The following is a 16,718-nucleotide window of genomic DNA, read 5'->3' on the forward strand; positions in this document are numbered from 1 at the left end:
AGCAACTAAGCCCATGCGCCACAACTACTGAGCCTGCGCTCTAGAGCCCGCGAGTCACAACTACTGAGCCCGAGTGCCACAACAACTGAAGCCCGCGTGCCTAGAGCCCGTGCTCTGCAACAAGAGAAGCCACCGCAATGAGAAGCCTGTGCACCAGAACGAAGAATAGCCCTGCTCGCCGCAGCTAGAGAAAGCCCACGTGCAGCAACGAAGACCCAAGGCAGCCAAAAATAAATTAATTAATTAATTTAAATATTACATCTCCTTTATTAAAAAAAAAAGATCTCATTTCCTTGAGCACCCCTAAATCCACTAGTTCCTTGATCAAGACTGTGGCACCCCCCCCCACTTCCCCATCCATAGCCCTCTGCTTCTTGATAACCACTTGGCTAGGTCAGGAGAGGTGACCAGTTGTCCCTGTCCTAATTACCACCATCCTAATCATGACATTTCTCCATTGGGAACATCCCTTACAATCAAAAGAAGTCTTAAACATACTTCAAACATCTAGTCCCACAATACATTCAACAATGTTATTTACAACCACTTGGGTGTGTATTAGCTTAAAAAGTCTCACCTGGGGACTTCCCTGGCAGTGCAGTGGTTAGAACTCTGCACTTCCCCTGCATGGGGCATGGGTTCAATCCCTGGTCGGGGAACTAAGATCCCACATGCCACACGGTGTGGCCAAAAAAAAAAAAAAAAAAAAATTAAAAGGTCCCACCCCCAAACTACCTCAGTCTGTTGTCCAATTTGAGAGCCATTTCCAAATCTAGTAAGAGTGAGTTTTCAGCCATGCCTCTGGGCACAGCCCAGTATCCCAGTGGCCTGTGCCACCATGTTCAGGAGGGCTGAGGTTTGGCAACCATGGTTGCTGTTAGTTCCCAGCACACTGCATAGGGCCTCTGGTCTCCCCTGGGGATGGAGGGACCTTGGCCTCTAACCTAGTTTGTCCTATTTGTCTCTGAAGGGGTTCAGGGGTAGCGCTGAAAGTGTTGGGTCAAAGAGTAAACAGAACAAACCCCATGCTTCTACAGGAGTTTGGGGCTCTCTTGGTGCTCCTCTTTTTGGCCCCCAGGAAATGCCAAAAATAACCCAGTTAAAGCCCAAATCTCTTAAGCCCCATGGCCTTCCCAGAGCCCAATAACAAGAGACAATTTTTCTTCATGGAAAGACTATCACTTTCCTCTTTCGGGACCCCTGGCATAGTAGCCAAGCCCACACGGCCTTATGGCTGGTGTCTTCCCCTACCTTGGCCTGTAGTGTATTACCTTGACCTTTGCCAAGGTTTCCATTCTGGGGAAATGATTGCGCAGTAGGTGAAGAGTTTCCCAGAGACATCCCCGAAGAGCAAGAGAAGATTTGGTTTCAGCCATAGGCTGCTGGTGTCGAGCAAATGTTCAGTCTGACTTTGGGTGACTGTTTCATCATCTGGGCATGCATGATCTCCATATGAATCCAGACTGAGGTCACAGGGGACTAAAAGGGAGTGATAGACTCTCCCATTATTGTCCAAGGGTGCTTATCAGAGGACAGGAATTTATCTTGGACAGGTCATGGTTTCATTATAGCTATAAAGACCCACTGCAACAAGCCCTGATTTGTCTGTATATTTTCCTCCTCCGTATCCACTTCACTGACCAGAAGGGTTGTGGCCAAAGTGGCTTGGAGCATGGGGTCAGTTGTTAACACCCAAATGACTTCCACTCCTTGTCATCTTACATCAGAATTTGCATAGCACTTGCCTTTGCTAGTCGGATAAGCCATGCTTCTATGGTTTCATTGGACTTTTGCCCAAGTCTGTCTCTAATTTCCCTCCTTCCTTACTCATTGTAAGAGTGGATCTCAGCCCATTTCTGAGTGGCAGACTGCCCTTACTCACCAGATAGTGTTCTATCTGTAGTCACAGTAGGAGGGTGAGCAATAACCAGCATATGCTTTCTTTAACTCTGTAAGACCCTCTTTGATTTCCAACGCTAAACATCAATGGAGCTCATTGGGGACCAGGAACAATCGTCATAGACCACTTGTCTCTGATGTCACCGAACAACTCAGCAGTAAGTGGACACTTAGTGGACACTAAGTCCACCAGAGTTCTAGCCCATACTTGACTTGACAGCCCACATTAAGATCCCTGTCTCTTCTCCCAAAAAAGGGTTGCGACCTTATCAGCCCCACATTACGTGCCAAAGCGATCAAGTGGTCAAGCAGTCCCTAAGTGCAGCATGGTGGCTAACAGGGCCACAAGCATCTACTACCGCAGCCACTGAGTGGGCCTGTCACACTTCCACAGACTCAGCTGGTAAGGAAACAAGTCGCAAGGATCCAGACAGCTCATTACTCACACTGACAGCAAAAGCAAGACCAGCATATTGTCAGCTTCTCACATCCCTCCCTAGTGCCGCAGGATGACACTGAACTGGAGGGACAGGTGACAGGAGGCATGGCGGTAGGTCACCCTGTGGCTAAGGAGCCAACTCTAAACTACGGCCGAGCAGTTGTATGGCACCTGGCCTTACTCTACGACAGGAGGGGGCCCGATGGAAAGCCCCGCACTCAACTGAAACTAGGAAGATGGATGAAAAATGGTCTCCCACAATATAGGGAGTCTCCTCTCTAAGCTGCTATGTCCCTTTACTCCAGGAATAATAGTGGTGTATTCTGTCAAGACTCAAGTCACCCTACTCAAGCCTTGCCTACGTGGCCAATGTAGAGACATGCAAGGTTGTAAGGACGCCACAGCGGAGCTGTTCCCCTACATGCTCATACTGCTTCCTGTTGGAACCCCTCAGACATAACCACTATTTTCATTTTTTCTATAGCTTAGTTTTTCCTGTTCTTGAACTTCATGAAATGGAATCATACGTATGCACTCTTTCACATAGCGTTTCTTTGTCAACCTGTCTTTGAGATTCATCAGGGTTGGTACATGTACTTATGGCTTGTTCTTTCTTATTCCTATATAGGCATTTGGGACATCTCCAGTTTATTCTGGTCCAAACATCCCTTTTTCCTCCTGGAACTTCAATGACTCATATTTTGGAGTCACACATGTTTCTTAGGCTCTGTTCTTTCCATTTCTTTTTTTCTCTCTCTCTATTTTAGTTTAGACTCAATCTATCTTCAAGTTCACTAGTTCCGTCTTCTGGTTAGGGAACTAATCCTGAGACTGTGCGTTTAGTCTCTGTGATTGTGACTTTATCCTTTAGCTCCATGAACCTTCAGAGTTTGTAATTTCAGAGATGGCATTTTTCAGTTCTACCTGCTCCTTTGATTCTTTTAAAATAGATTCCAACCCTGTTGAAATTCTCTATATTTGCACCTATTTTGTCCACCTTTTTCTCCATTTAACATATTAAGCATAGTTATTTTAATTTAATTTTAGTTATTATTTTAAAGTATTTATTTATTTATTTATTTTACTTATTTTGGCTGTGCCGGGTCTTAGTTGCGGCATGTGCGATCTTTAGTTGCAGCATGTGGACTTCTTAGTTGCAGCATGCGAACTTTTAGTTGTGGCATGCATGTGGGATCTAGTTCCCTAACTAGGGTTGAACCCAGACCCCCTGCATTGGGAGCGTGGAGTCTTACCCACTGGACCACCAGGGAAGTCCCAAGCATCGTTACCATTTGTGGGTCTGCTTCTACAGTTTATTTTTTCTCTTGTGTATTGGCCCCATTTTTCTCCCTTTTTGCATGTTTTATAATATTTGAGTGTATGTTGCATATTGGGTATAAAAGAAAGGTAAAATATGATGTTATTCTCTTCCCCAACTTCTCCTTGAGCGTTCCCAGAGGAGCCAGTTACCTTGATGTAATCAAGCATTGAGCTGAGTTGGGGCAGAGTTATAGTTCTGATAAAACTCCGTCCTCCCGTGGATCGCCCCATCCTCTGAGATTTAGGAAAGCCTGGCCAGTCTCTGTCTCTTCCAGCCCTTCAAGTGCTGCTTTAAAGAGATTTTGAGGTTAGCTCTTTAGCCTCCCAACCCACACAGGTTCAAAATCTGGCCAGTGAGGACTTCCCTGGTGGTCCAGTGGTTAAGAATCTGCCTTCCAATGCAGGGGACGCGGGTTCGATCCCTGGCGGGGGAACTAAGATCCCACATGCCGTGGGGCAGCGTTCAAGCCTGAACACTCTAGGACCTACGTGCCACAACTAGAAAGAAGCCTGCACTCCACGATGAAGAGCCCGCGTGCTGCGACTAAGACCCAATGCAGCCAAAATAAACAAATAAATAAATATTTTTTAAAAAAGAAAGAAACAAAGTCTGGCCAATATCTTAAGGGGGAGACCAATTGTTTGTTTCAGGCCCCCTCCCTCTAAACACCTGCCTTTCCAGCCCAGCCCCTTCCTAGTTGCCCATACTGCTCCAGAACTCAGCAAATGTTCCATGGGGGAAAACTGGCATTGCATTTTGGGTTCCTCCAGGTACCAATCCATAGCACTGTCCCTGTAAGCACCAGAAACTCCATTTCTTTTTTTCCCCAGTAGAGTCTTTCTGTTTGGGACAATTCTGATCATCAGAGATGTCCCATCTCAGCAAATGTCTCAGGGAAGAAAACAATTGCCCATCAGTTCAACTTGAAGGAGTTTTCTCCTCCTTGAAATTTTAAGTCATGTGGTCTTTCTTTCTTAACACCTCTCGCCATTGTCTTTAAAAATTACTATTTACATCTTATGTTTCCTCCTAGTTGTTGCAATGGGCGTGGGGACTTGCAGGGACCATATCCTACCCAGAAGCAGAAGTTCTTCAGTTCTGCTTTTTACCACTTCTAATGGAGACACAATTTGAATTGTTAGTATTTTTACTTAGTCACACTCTAACTTGATTTCCTCTTATTGAAACAAGTATTGTCTTTTATCTCTTTGAAAATAGATATCAACTACTTCATGGCCATTTTATCTCCAAGTTCTTACTGCTTTGCTCTTCGTTGCTATAAATCTTTCCAAGTTTCTGTTTCGCAGTCTATTCATACTTCTTTGTCTTCTTCGTTTTTTTTTGGCTGCACCATGAGGCATACAGGACCTTAGCTCCCTGACCAGGGATCGAACCCGCACTCCCTGCAGTGGAAGCGCGGAGTCTTAACCACTGGACCACCAGGGAATTCCCTCGTTGTCTTCTTGACCTTCACCGTTGCTGCTAGAAAAGTTTCAGATAACTTTGTAGGTTTCAGGGGAGTTTAAGGGAGGAGGTAAGGGCTCCCAGCTCTGCTACCCATTGCTCAGTAAACTTGTCTTGAGAGATGGGAATAGTTTTCTTTCTCTTCAGCTACTCCAGTCCCCTTGGAGTGGAACTCTAACTTCTCCTGACACTCTCCTCTTCCTGTTTCTCATGTGACTGTGGTACACAGACATAGTGTCTCTGACATTTATAAGCTAATGACTTTCAAACCTCAGTTGCCAGCCTTTACTTCCATCTGAGCCTCCAGACTTATATGTCACACTTACATCCCCACAGGCCCCTGAAACGCAACATCTCTAAACTCACCATACTTCCTGCAGCTCTCTGCTCCTCTGCCTGGGATCCTAATTCAGAAATAACACCACCATCTGGTCAAGAAGCCTGTATATCATCCTGATCTCTCTTCCTCTTCCCCAAGTCGCACACCCAACAGCTACCAAACCATGTCAGTTCTGCCCTGTGAACACTGTCCGTCCTCCTCCTTCCCCACGGCCACGGTACAGGGCCTCTATTCCTTCTAAGACCTGCCCTCCAGAGGAGCGCGCATGCCAAGAGCACTTGATGGGCACAAATGGTTTTTATTAGTTCTGCCTGGAAGAGGAATCCCTGGCAGGAACAGGGATGCACAGGAGACACGGAGCTGCATCCCTGCCGGCAGCATAGATACCGTTGGCTGGAGTCCAGGATGATGAAGAGCTGTCCAGCGGCGTGACCTGGAGCTGGTGAGGAGGTATAATCTTGCCTACAGAGGCCACTGGCTTGAGAAGTGGGGCCCCAGTCTCACCGATGCCGCTTTCGGATGCTCTGCAGCTCCTGGTAGATGGTGCTGAAGCTGGGTCGCTGCCTGGGCTCGGAGGCCCAGCACTGCTCCATGAGTCTGAACACAGCATCGGGGCACAGTTCGGGGCAAGGCAGGCGGCCCCCTGTGAGGACAGGCATAGCACACCAGGCATGAGGAGGGGGTCTGAGGGGGCCTAGCAACCCCTGGGACATGCCATGAGCAATGGGAGCTGCTTAAGGTACACTGTTCTTAAGGAGCCCCTTCTCTTCACCAAAAACACAGAGATTCTAATCTCAAGCCACCATGGGCTAGTTGTGTGATCCCTGCAAACCTCAGTGTTTCCTTCTGTAAAAGGGACCTATTAATCCCGACCTCACATGTTATGAAGAGTAAATGAAATAAACGGATGGCCTGGCACACAACAGGGTTTCACCGGATGGTAGCTCTAGGATTATTCTTACTCTGCCTCAGTGGGAAGGACAGGGCGTTAGGAGGCCTGGAGGAGTCCAGCTGGAGCGCTGGGAAGAGGGCTTGGCTCTGAGGCCACTGTCACGCCGCAGGGTTCCCTTACCCTTTTCCACAAACTCCCGAGTCTGCTGATTGCTGAGGTTGGGGTAGGGGGAGGCCCCCAGGCTGAAAGTCTCCCAGAGCAAGATGCCAAAGCTCCACACGTCGCTCTCAGAGGAGTAGCGGCCTACGAGGAGGTGAGGCGGCGTGAGTGGGCCACACCCATTGGCCAGAGAAGGGCAGGTGGTGGGACCCATGCCCAGCCTCGGGCCCTGCAGCCAGAGCGGATCAGGCCCAGGTACCGTAGTTCAGGGCCTCCGGTGCGGTCCACTTCACGGGAACTTGTCTGAGACCCCCCGAGGCTGCGTAGATCCCGTCGGCTTCCTCCCGGGACATCCCAAAGTCACTAATCTTCAGGACATTCTTCTCTGTCACTAAGCAGTTCCGAGCGGCCAGGTCCCTGGGCGAAAGCAGGACAGGGGCTCATTTAGCCAATATCCACGCAGCACCTGCCACCTGCCCGGCCCGGGCTCCCTAGACACAGCCACGAGCCAAAGCCGCCCCTGCTCCTGGGATGCCTGGTCCGTCAGAGAGGCAGACTCCACCCCTGGAGCTGGTGCCTGCTGGTGAGGGGCAGCAGCGCCTGCATCTGGTGCGGGGGCGGGTGCCGGGACTGCCTGCCGCGCCCACCCCCTCACCGGTGGATGCAGCACTTGCTCTCCAGATACTCCATGCCCGCAGCCGCGTCCCCTACCATCTGCAGCAGAGTCTTCACCCTCAGGCGGGCTCCCTCTGTCCGGAGGAAGGTCAGGAAGTCGCCCCCTGGGAGTGGGCGGTGGGGACAGAGCTCGATGAGCCTTCTGGGGGTCGGAGGCGGCGGGGAGACCTAGCCCAGCGGCACACCCCAGCCCTGAAGGTCAGCTCGCTCTGCTCACCCTGCACAAGCTCCATGACGATGTAGATGGGCTGCTTCTGGGTGCAGACGCCGATGAGACGCACGATGTTGGGGTGGCTGTACTGCTTCAGAATCCTGGGGGCGGGGGTGCAGGGCTGCTCAGGCTCCCACCTCCACCGGGTGGGGGGCCTTACACATTCACCTCGTTGGCCCCGGGAGCCCAGGGAGCCTGAGGCAGGGTGAGAGCAGGGCAGCAGACCTGGAAGTGTGACTTTGGGTGGGTCCCAGAGCCTCGACCCCTCCACACTACGGGGGGGCGGGGCTGTGAGGATGAAACGAAGTCAAGCACCCTGCCGTGTGCAGAGGAGCCCTTCCTATGTGGAACCTCCGGGGGTGGGTATTTCATCACCCACCTCGCTTCCTGCAGAAACTTGGCCTTGAGGTCGGGTGGGAGCGTCTCGCGGCAAGATTTCACGGCCACCAGGGTGTTGTCTGCTCTCAGGCGTCCGCTGAATACTTCGCCAAAGTTCCCCTGAAACGGTCTGGAGCTCCTATCTGTCTTCCCTGGACCGTGGTCCTCTCCTGCACTCGGGGCACAGCCCACCTTGTCCCCACCGGCCCTTGCCTCAGTGCCCCCGTGCTCAGACCTGCTCATCCCGGCTCTCTGGTCGGGGGATGAAGCGTACACATGGGACAGGCAGGGAGAGTCACCTCTGACTTACCATGTTCACTGAGAAGTGACACGGAAGTCCAACAATCACTTTTGCTTGGGTTGGTAAAGCATTATGGTTTTTAGGAAAGTGACTTCTTTCCTGAGTAGGTATTTTATTTTATTTTTCTTTCTTTCTTTTTTTAAATTTTTATTTTTAGGCCACACCACGCAGCATGTGGGATCCTAGTTCCCTGACCAGGGATCGAACCTGCGCCCCACCTCACCGTCGCATTGGAAGCGCAGTCTTAACCACCGGAACCACAGGGAAGCCCCCTAAGCAGGTATCTTATAGCTCATGTGAACAGAGCGTGTCTCTCTTCCCTGAGGAGGCAGGGGTGGGGCGGGAAGTGTGTGCGTGTGAGTGGCATGGGGTGGGTGCTGGTGGCAGAGCCATCTCTGGGGAGCTTCCAGGGCAGGTGCTTTTCCCCCCGGTTTCCTGCAGGACAGCGTACGGCGGTGGCTGGGCAGGGAGTCAGGGGTCCAAGTTGGAACTCAGACTGAGGCGGGGAGGCTGAGAGCCCTCTGCGGGTGGGGCCCTGGTGTGACTCGGCCTTTGGGATGGAAGGAAGTGACACTGGGGGAGGGGGAAAGCAGGCGGCCAGGAGCCTGGCAGAGCACACTCAACTCACCTGCCCAATCTGCTCACCCAACACCAGGTCCTCGTGGCTTAGTGCCCACTTGTCCTGGGGAAGGGAGGAGTGGGGGGTGGGGGGTCAGAAGTCAGTGAAGGGAGGGAGTGCTGAGCGCTATCAAGGACTGAATACCCCCTCCCAACGCTGTGTCTTTCATTTCTTGGCACCTTGGTTTGTTGGTCTGCAAAATGGGGGTTGGACACAAGACCACACTTAGATGACTCAGGGACCAGGCAGGGGCACTAAATGGGTGAGCACCAGCCAGGGGTGTGTGGCCCAGGGAATGGGATTGACCTTGACATTCCAAACCTAGAGGGAGGCCGGCCCCCTGGGGAGTGTATAGGACCCAGAAAGCCCTTCCTGCTCTGATTCTGTGTGGGCCCCAATCCTGCCACAGACTCACCTTGGGCACAGCCCTGTTCAGGATGATACCGCTCTTCTTGGTGAGGGGCTGCTGGGAGCGCAACAGGTGGTCTACGAGCAAGGGGATGCTGGGAAAGCCATCTCCTTCCAGTCGGTAGAGGTTCTGCAGGGTAGGGGGAACTGGGGTCAACAGCCTCCATTGCTGAGGGGGCCTGAGCCCTGGGAGAGGAGAGGAAGAAAGAACGGCAGGGAGAAAGGGCCTGCCTGGGATGAGAGGCAGAGACCTGATGCTGCACGACAAGTCTGCTCCCCCGTCCTATGGGAGGACGCACACCTCTGTTTGGTTGCAGGGACTGGGTGGTCTCTGGGGCCCCTTTCAGCTCTGCCAGGGAGCCATCTAAGACATAGCAGCTCCTTTCTACGCTCCCTGGTGAAGGGGAAAGGAGGGGAGGGAGGGGAAGGGAAGGGAAAGGCTGGGGTTCAGGCCCCACTCACATCAGCACACTGGATGATGAAGTGTCGAGGCTGGCCGTCCCACAGCACAGACAGCACGTACTCCTGCTTGCCCTGGCTCTCCCGGACCACGAAGTCCCCAGAATGTGTCAGCAGCTCAGCCACCTCTGCCCGCGGGATGGCTCCATGGTACCACAGCTGCTCATGCAGGGGCTTCTGCACCTCTGGAACGAGCTGCAGCGGTGGGGGGAGCTAGACAGGGACGGGGAGGAGCAAGGAGGGGTCACTCAGCCAGCCTGTCAGCGGAGGCCACTAGGCCGGCCAGTTGGGGGGTGTCCGGCTCTCTCTCATACACCCCTTGTCCTCACAAAGCCCGCGAGTGCCACAAAGAGCCATCTGCAACCCTTGGAGCCAGCAATAAACTCACCCAGGCTGGGTGATCCCAAGCAAAGCTTTTGCCTTTTCCTCCAGGCCACAGCCCCCAACCACTCCTGGAGCAGAGAGCCGTGGGGTGACGAGGCTGCAGCTCCCTTCCACACACGTGGGTGGTGGAGAGGAAGAGGGTACGGGGGTGGCACGGAATCCCAGGGAAGAGATGGGCTCCCCAGTAAAAGTGGCCTGGGAAGAGCCTCCTCTAGGGCAACCCTGAGACTAAATCCAAAGCACCGTGGTAGGAGGGGCTTAGGGGGACGCCCCTGAGACCGCTGGCCTGGCCCACCCCTTAGAGAAGGGCAGAGGTGCGGGTCCAGGCTGGGCTCCACTCACCGAGAACTTGGGGCGGAAGATTCCTGAGATGTGGCTCTTAAGGATCTCCAGGGTGGGTGTCCTTCCCCCTTCTCGCTCCTGCTCCTGAGGCCAGGGACAGACGTCAGCGGGTGGCCAGGCTTGGGGAGGGGGAGGGTGAAAATGAGGAGCGCGGCCCCCGGTGGGCGGGCAGGGCTGGCGGTGCAGGCTGCGGGAGGGGCGGCTCACCGAGGACGAGGTGGAGTGGCGGTCGTCCTGCAGCAGCAGCACGGGCAGGGGCTCACCGGGGCCCAGCTGCTCCAGCTTGGCCTGCAGCAGCTCCTGCTGGGCCTGCAGCTTGGCCTGGCTGCACAGCGCTACCTGCAGCCCCTGCAGTGCCTCCTGCAGCACCTGCTTCTTGCCCAGCAGCTGCACCCTGAGGGCAGGGGCGGGTGGTTGGGTGGGGGGAGAGAGGGGCTCAGCCTGCAGCTGGCGGCCAGCAGTGCGTCAGGCTGGCCGGACGGAGGAAAGGGAGGGCCAGGAGGCTGCTGTAGGCGGGCCCCACTCACCGCTCCCGGGGGTGGGTGGTCTGCTCCTCAGTCCAGAGCTCGTGCTGCAGCTGAGTGACCACTTCCTGCCGGCTGAGCACTGTCTCAGTGGCCACGGCCAGTTCTTCTGTCACTGAGGTCAGCCTGTGCCCAGAGGAAGGGCAGTGTTAGAGCCAATCCCCTCAGATGCATCCCTGCGGGGCCAAGCAAGCCCGCGGGCTGGCCACAGCTCTGTGTGGACGGCGTCCACCCCCGACCCCGAGCCGAGCCACCACACACGTGTGCTGCACGCTTTCCACAGTCAGCTCGTTCAGCTGCAGCTCCCCGGGCTCCAGCAGTTCAGCCTCCTCAAGCAGCGACTCATCAAAGGTGACACAGGGTGGGACGTCAGGTGTGGACCTGCGGGGGACAGTGCCCATCAGTGCACAGGCCAGCAGCCCTGGCACCTGGCTGCTGCAAGGAGGGGCTTACCCATACTGGTGCAGGAAGCCTTGGTACTCGGCCTCGGGCTGGATGTGGGCAACCGCTGCAGCCATCTCCTGGTGAATGGCCACCACCTCGTCCTGCACCAGGCTGCTAATCTCCAGGTATTCCTGCAGGATCTCCTTCCTGCCCCCAGATGGAACCCCGGGTCAGGGGGGGGCCTCAGGCTGGACAAGGCTAGGAAGCTTGGGGCCCGTGGCACTGGATTTGGACCCACCCTGGGGTTGATCCCCACCACCCATCATTTACCAGTCAAATGACCACAGGCAAGTTACTTAGTGTCTCCCGGGAGTTTGTAATAAGGCCCCAATGAGGGCCTATGTGCAGAGTGTGTGGTTTGAGCAAGTGCTCGGTACATGTGAGCTACAAATGTGCCTGCCCTGGGCATAGCCCCACAGCTGGGGCTCCAGGGCTCTGATACACACGTAAGCCATCGATGTGCTGCTGACCCCGCATTTATACCTCCCCGAGCTCCAGTCTCATGTAACTATCCACCTACTCTAAATGTCCTGTTGGACATCTCTCAGACACCCAAACTCCACCAGTTGAAAAATGAACTGCTGGGACTTCCCTGGTGGCGCAGTGGTTAAGAATCCACCTTCCAATTCAGGGGACACGGGTTCGATCCCTGGTTGGGGAACTAAGATCCCATGTGCCACAACTGTAGAGCCCACGCGCTCTGGAGCCCGCACGCTACAACTAGAGAGACGCCTGCACACCACGACGAAAGATCCCGCGTGCCGCAACTTAAGACCCAACACAGCCAAAAGTAAATAAATAAATATTTTTAAAAAGAAAAATGAACTCCTATTCTTATCTCCTGAACCTGCTTCTCCCACCTCATTCTCCATGTAGCCTCCACCACCCAGGGGCTCCAGGCCAAATCCCTGTAGTCATCCTTATCTGCTCTATCCACACCCCACTTCCAGTCCATGAGGAACTCCCACCGGCTCCACCTTCAAAGTACGTCCAAGACCTGACCACTTCTCCCCTCCATTGCTACTGCCCAGGTCCAGTGGCATGGTCTGTGGTCTGGATCACTGCAGTAGCCTCCTGCCTGGTCTCTCTGGTCCTGTCTTGCCCCCTGAAGTCTGTTCTCAACACAGCAGTCGAACTGACCTCATTCAGATGGCTCAGATCATGCCGCTCTTCTGGTCCACCCAGAACCAAAGTCCTCACAACGGCCTGAGGGACCCTCTATCATCCCTGGACTCCTCCAGCCCCGTGTCTGACTCTGCCCTTCCCTCACTCTGCAAAGGCTACACTGGCTTCCTTGCTATTCCTTGATTTCAGGCGCTCTCCCACCTTGCGGCCTGTGCGCCTGAGATTCCTCTTTCTGGAATGGCTCTTCTTCAAAATCCCCCTGGCTCATTTCTGCACTTCTGAGGCTTTCCCAGACCACTCCATTTAAAACAGCAAACCTGGGACTTCCCTGGTGGCACAGTGGTTAAGACTCCGTGCTCCCAATGTAGGGGCCTTGGGTGAGATCCCTGGTCAGGGAACTAGATCTCGCATGCATGCTGCAACTAAGAGTTTGTGTGCCACAACTAAGGAACTGGCGAGCCGCAACTAAGGAGCCTGCCTACCACAACTAAGGAACCCGCCTACCGCAACTAAGACCTGGCACAACCAAACAAATAAATAAATAAAAATGGCAAAAAAAGAACATATTCCTTATAAATAAGTAAATAAAACAGTAACATCCTTCCCTGTCCCCCTGCCTCCCTATCCTCTTTTCTTGTTTTATTTTTCTCCATAGCACCTATCATCTCTAACATGCTTTCTATTTTACTTATTGATTTCCTTTTCTTTCTCCACAAACAAATGACCCTAGAGGACAGATATTTTTGTCTACATTCTCTGCTGTATCACACAGCAGAGCCTAGAATGGTGCTCAATAAACATAATAAAACCCTGAAATAAGGGGCCCAGAATAATGTAATTTGGATGTAAACTGACTGGCCCAGGGCGTGTTCTCACGTGACTACACGCCTGTCACTTTTACAGGACTGCGTTTTCTGGACCCTGTCTCTGGGCTTCAGGGCTGTGATGGGGGTCGGGGGGTGGGGTGGGCTTACAAGATGCACGCCATCTCCTGGTGCAGGTCCTGCAGGGACTGGAGCAGGCCAGGCAGCATGAGCCGGTGGTGGTGCTGGTGGTGTAGCTGTGCGGCCCGCACGCCCAGCACATAGCGGTTGTGGTGAGCGAAGAGCTTCCACAAGCTGCGCACGTACTTGTCCTTGGCTTTGTCACGGTCTTTGTCTGCCAGGTTGGGGGAAAGAGGCGTGGGTGACAGCACAGAGGCCTGGGTAGCAACCCCCTCCCCGGGTACCTGTGGACAGTTCTGGGCTGGCTTGGGATTCCCATCCTGGCAGCGAGGGAAGCCCCGGACCTTTGCTGGCCTCCTGGTACTTGCGTCGGGCCTGGGCACTGTCCCGTGCCAGGGCTCGGTACTGGCTCTTCAGCTTTTCAATGTCCTGGCTGTGGGTCTGGAGAGAGGAGAGACTAGTGTGGGACAGCAGGTCCCCAGAGGATTCCTGTCCGAGGTGAAGCCCTGGACAGGTTCTGCAGTCCAGGCGGGCAGCACATCCAAGTTCATCCTTCAGGAAGGGCCTGGAGACCTCTGGGACTTAGCCATTGCTGCTGAGGTTAAGGTTAGAGGAGTCGGGCCAAGGGCAGGCCCCCGGGGGGTAGCAGAGAGCCGGACTGGGCAGGCGACAACTGTCCTTCCTTGGTCTAGAGTGGTATCTGGTGGCAACTAAGGTCCAGCGGCAGGCGTGTGTGCTTGGTTTAACACTCTGTTGATGCCATCTTGAAATTCTTAATAATTTTTTGACAAGGGGCCCCGCGTTTTCATTTTGCACTGGGTCCCACAATTATGTTCCTGGTGGTCAAGACCGAAGTTCTCATCCCAGTTGCCTGCTTCTGCACTGGAGTACTTAGGGCAAACTCCACTCCTCTCCTCAGAACCTCAGCTTCCCCATCTGTAACAGAGCTAAATGCACAGACTAGATCAGCCCTTTTCTTAAGGTCCAGGTGGTAAACATTTTAGGCTTGTAGGCCATGCAGTCTCTGTTGAACTTGCTGGGCTCTGCCACTGTAGCTCTTTAGTAGCCACAGATAATATGAAAACATATGGGCAAGTCTGTGTTCCAGCAAAACTGCCTGCAAAAGCAGGCTGACCCCTGAATTATATGATCGATCGTCTGGGAAGAGAGGAGTGCGTGAAGGCTGGCCACCAGGGGCCGCTGTGGGCCTGCAGCAAGGCTGGGTTTGCGCTGGTGGGAGGGGTGTGGTGCAGGCTGCTGCCCAGCACATTTAATAAGAAGGCTAAAACATCCGCGTAAATAGCTCCAATCAAACAGCCTCTAGTCAGAGGAGCTGGGCAGGATTCAAATGAAGGAAGACCCACTTCACAGCCACAGTCCTTAACCTCCGAGTCAGGGGGCCACACTGCTGCCTTGTGGAGTCTCTGGGTCCCTGGAAGGAGCCAGCCTGGGCCAAGGGCGGGCAGAGTAGCCCTCATTCCTCTCTCACTGTCTCTCGGACCCGAGGGCCAGCTGGTGCAGTGCAGGAGGTGGGTCACAGGTCCTGCGCTCCTCCCAAGCAAGGGCTGAATCACTCATCCTTGTATTCCCAGCACTCTGCTCAGGTACACAGTAGGGTGACAGAAAAGGCGTGGAGAGGCCCTGCTGCAGCCCGGCCCAAGCTATGGCGGGGAAGGGAGGGAGGGGAGGAAGCTGGGCTGGAGCAGGCGCTGCGGGGTGGGCCTGTGGTCAGATACTTACACTTCTTCAGTGAGTCCAGGGGTTCCTTGCAAAACCAGCCCTTTTCAGCTCAAAATGTAGGCAGAAATGACCAGGTGAAGCCCGGGTGCCACCCACCCACCTACCTTGGTGAGCTCCTGCTGGAGCTGCTGCCACTGCTCGTTGTAAGTCTTGCGCAGCTGCTGCCGCTCCCGGATCAACAGGCTCAGCTTGCTCAGCGGCCCCGAGTTCAGATCTTCTGCGTGCTGCCTCAGCAACCGGCTCAGGCCCTCCGTCTGGCTGGTGATCTCTGCCCAGGTCTACAGCACGGGGCGGGCAAGGCAGGGAGTGGGGGACAGTGGCTCCCACGCCTGGGCCTGCCCAATCACCAACCCTCCCCAGTGGGCTCCGGGAAAGAAAGGGGCAGGCAGACCTACCCGGCACCCCCAGGACTTCGTTGGTCGAGGGCGGGAAGGGTGGTGAGGAGGCCTAGGGCCCTGTAGAATCCCACCTGACTGATGGGGCTCTGGGGGCTGATGCCCCGGCTCTGGCCCCCGCTGTCCTGCAGTGACATGTGGTGCAGCAGCCCAGCATATTCTCTGTCACTCTTGACCCGCTGGGCCATCCACTTCCTCATGCCCTCCAGCAGCCGAAGCTCGGCCTCCTGCATCTGCTGCACTGCCCCGTGGCCCTGGGGACTGCACAGCTCCGAAGAGAAGCCCATAGTGTGGTCCTGGGGACCAAGAGAGGAGAGGCCACCACTGGGGGCAAGGCAGAAGCTGGAGACGGGCGGGCAGGACAGGGAAGCTAGGGGCTGCCGGGCCAGGAGGAGCCGCAGACAGGCAGGAGGTGGGGGGCTGTCCCGCTGAAATGCAGCCATGGGTACAGAACACGGCCTGGCCTGGGAAAGCCCTCATTGCTTCCTGTGTCCCAGGTCGAGGCCTGGTGCCAGGGGTCTCCTTCCCAGCCCTGGAACAGAAACCTCCCGGAGCCTCCCTCCCTGGGCCCTTCCACCCAGCACCCGCTGCAGGGGCAAGGTGCACACAAGACTGCCCCTGCCGGCGCCCCAGGCAGCCGCCGCCCCGGACCCTGCCCTTCCGTGGCCCCTGCCCTACCTGGTCCCGTGTCCCGCTCTCTGATCGCCTGCCGGGCCCCTGCCCGCTGCCTGCTGACCCCGCTCCCCGTGCCCGCCGCCGCTGCCTCCTGGGCCTCGGGGCAGGAGTTACCCGCGTGGGCAGCTGATCCTGGGGCCGCCGAGGACCGACTCAGACTCAGGCCCGCACCACCCGGGGCCAGTTCCTGATTCCGCGTTTCCTCCTCCTGCGGTTTCAGTTGGCCCCGGCCCCGGGGCGGGCCGGCTGAGGGGAAGGGGCGGGCGGGAGCCCCCGACGCCTGCCCGCCCCCCTGCCCAGTGCAGGCCGCTGCCTCAGCCGGCCACACCGCCACGGAAACGGAAGGGAGGAGGGGGCTGGGAAAGAATGGCCCAGAAGAGAGCAGCCTGCGCCCGGCACTCCCCAGGGCCCGGACAGCGCCGGGGAACACGGGGAACGGCCCAAGGGGGCGGCGGTGGGCGCCTGGCACAGGGCCGGGCTGCAGGATCGTGTCGGGCCGAGGAGTCTGGGGGTCCAGAGCCTGGGGGCGGGCGGGCGGTCCGAGCAGCAGGCCAGGACGGCCCCAGAAGAGGAAGGGGGA

General features: G+C 55.4%; 1 protein-coding gene across 1 annotated transcript; it reads right to left on the reverse strand.

Moving 5' to 3' along the window:
• Positions 1-5,752: 5,752 nt before the first annotated feature.
• On the reverse strand, positions 5,753-16,326 carry FES (FES proto-oncogene, tyrosine kinase). Its single transcript, XM_082649029.1, has 19 exons — positions 16,142-16,326; positions 15,538-15,759; positions 15,173-15,346; positions 13,673-13,769; positions 13,359-13,542; positions 11,269-11,406; positions 11,077-11,196; positions 10,819-10,941; positions 10,499-10,685; positions 10,292-10,375; positions 9,569-9,778; positions 9,114-9,236; positions 8,708-8,761; positions 7,780-7,898; positions 7,407-7,501; positions 7,170-7,293; positions 6,774-6,931; positions 6,536-6,658; positions 5,753-6,106 (listed from the first exon to the last, which is right to left on the reverse strand). The coding sequence occupies exons 2-19, from the start codon at positions 15,748-15,750 to the stop codon at positions 5,964-5,966; spliced, it is 2,469 nt and encodes an 822-aa protein (XP_082505155.1). The 5' UTR covers positions 15,751-15,759; positions 16,142-16,326; the 3' UTR covers positions 5,753-5,963.
• Between the last annotated feature and the right edge of the window lie 392 nt (positions 16,327-16,718).

The sequence above is a fragment of the Grampus griseus genome, assembly GCF_964374135.1.
Source record: "Grampus griseus genome assembly, chromosome: 2".
NCBI classification, from domain to species: Eukaryota; Metazoa; Chordata; class Mammalia; order Artiodactyla; family Delphinidae; genus Grampus; species Grampus griseus.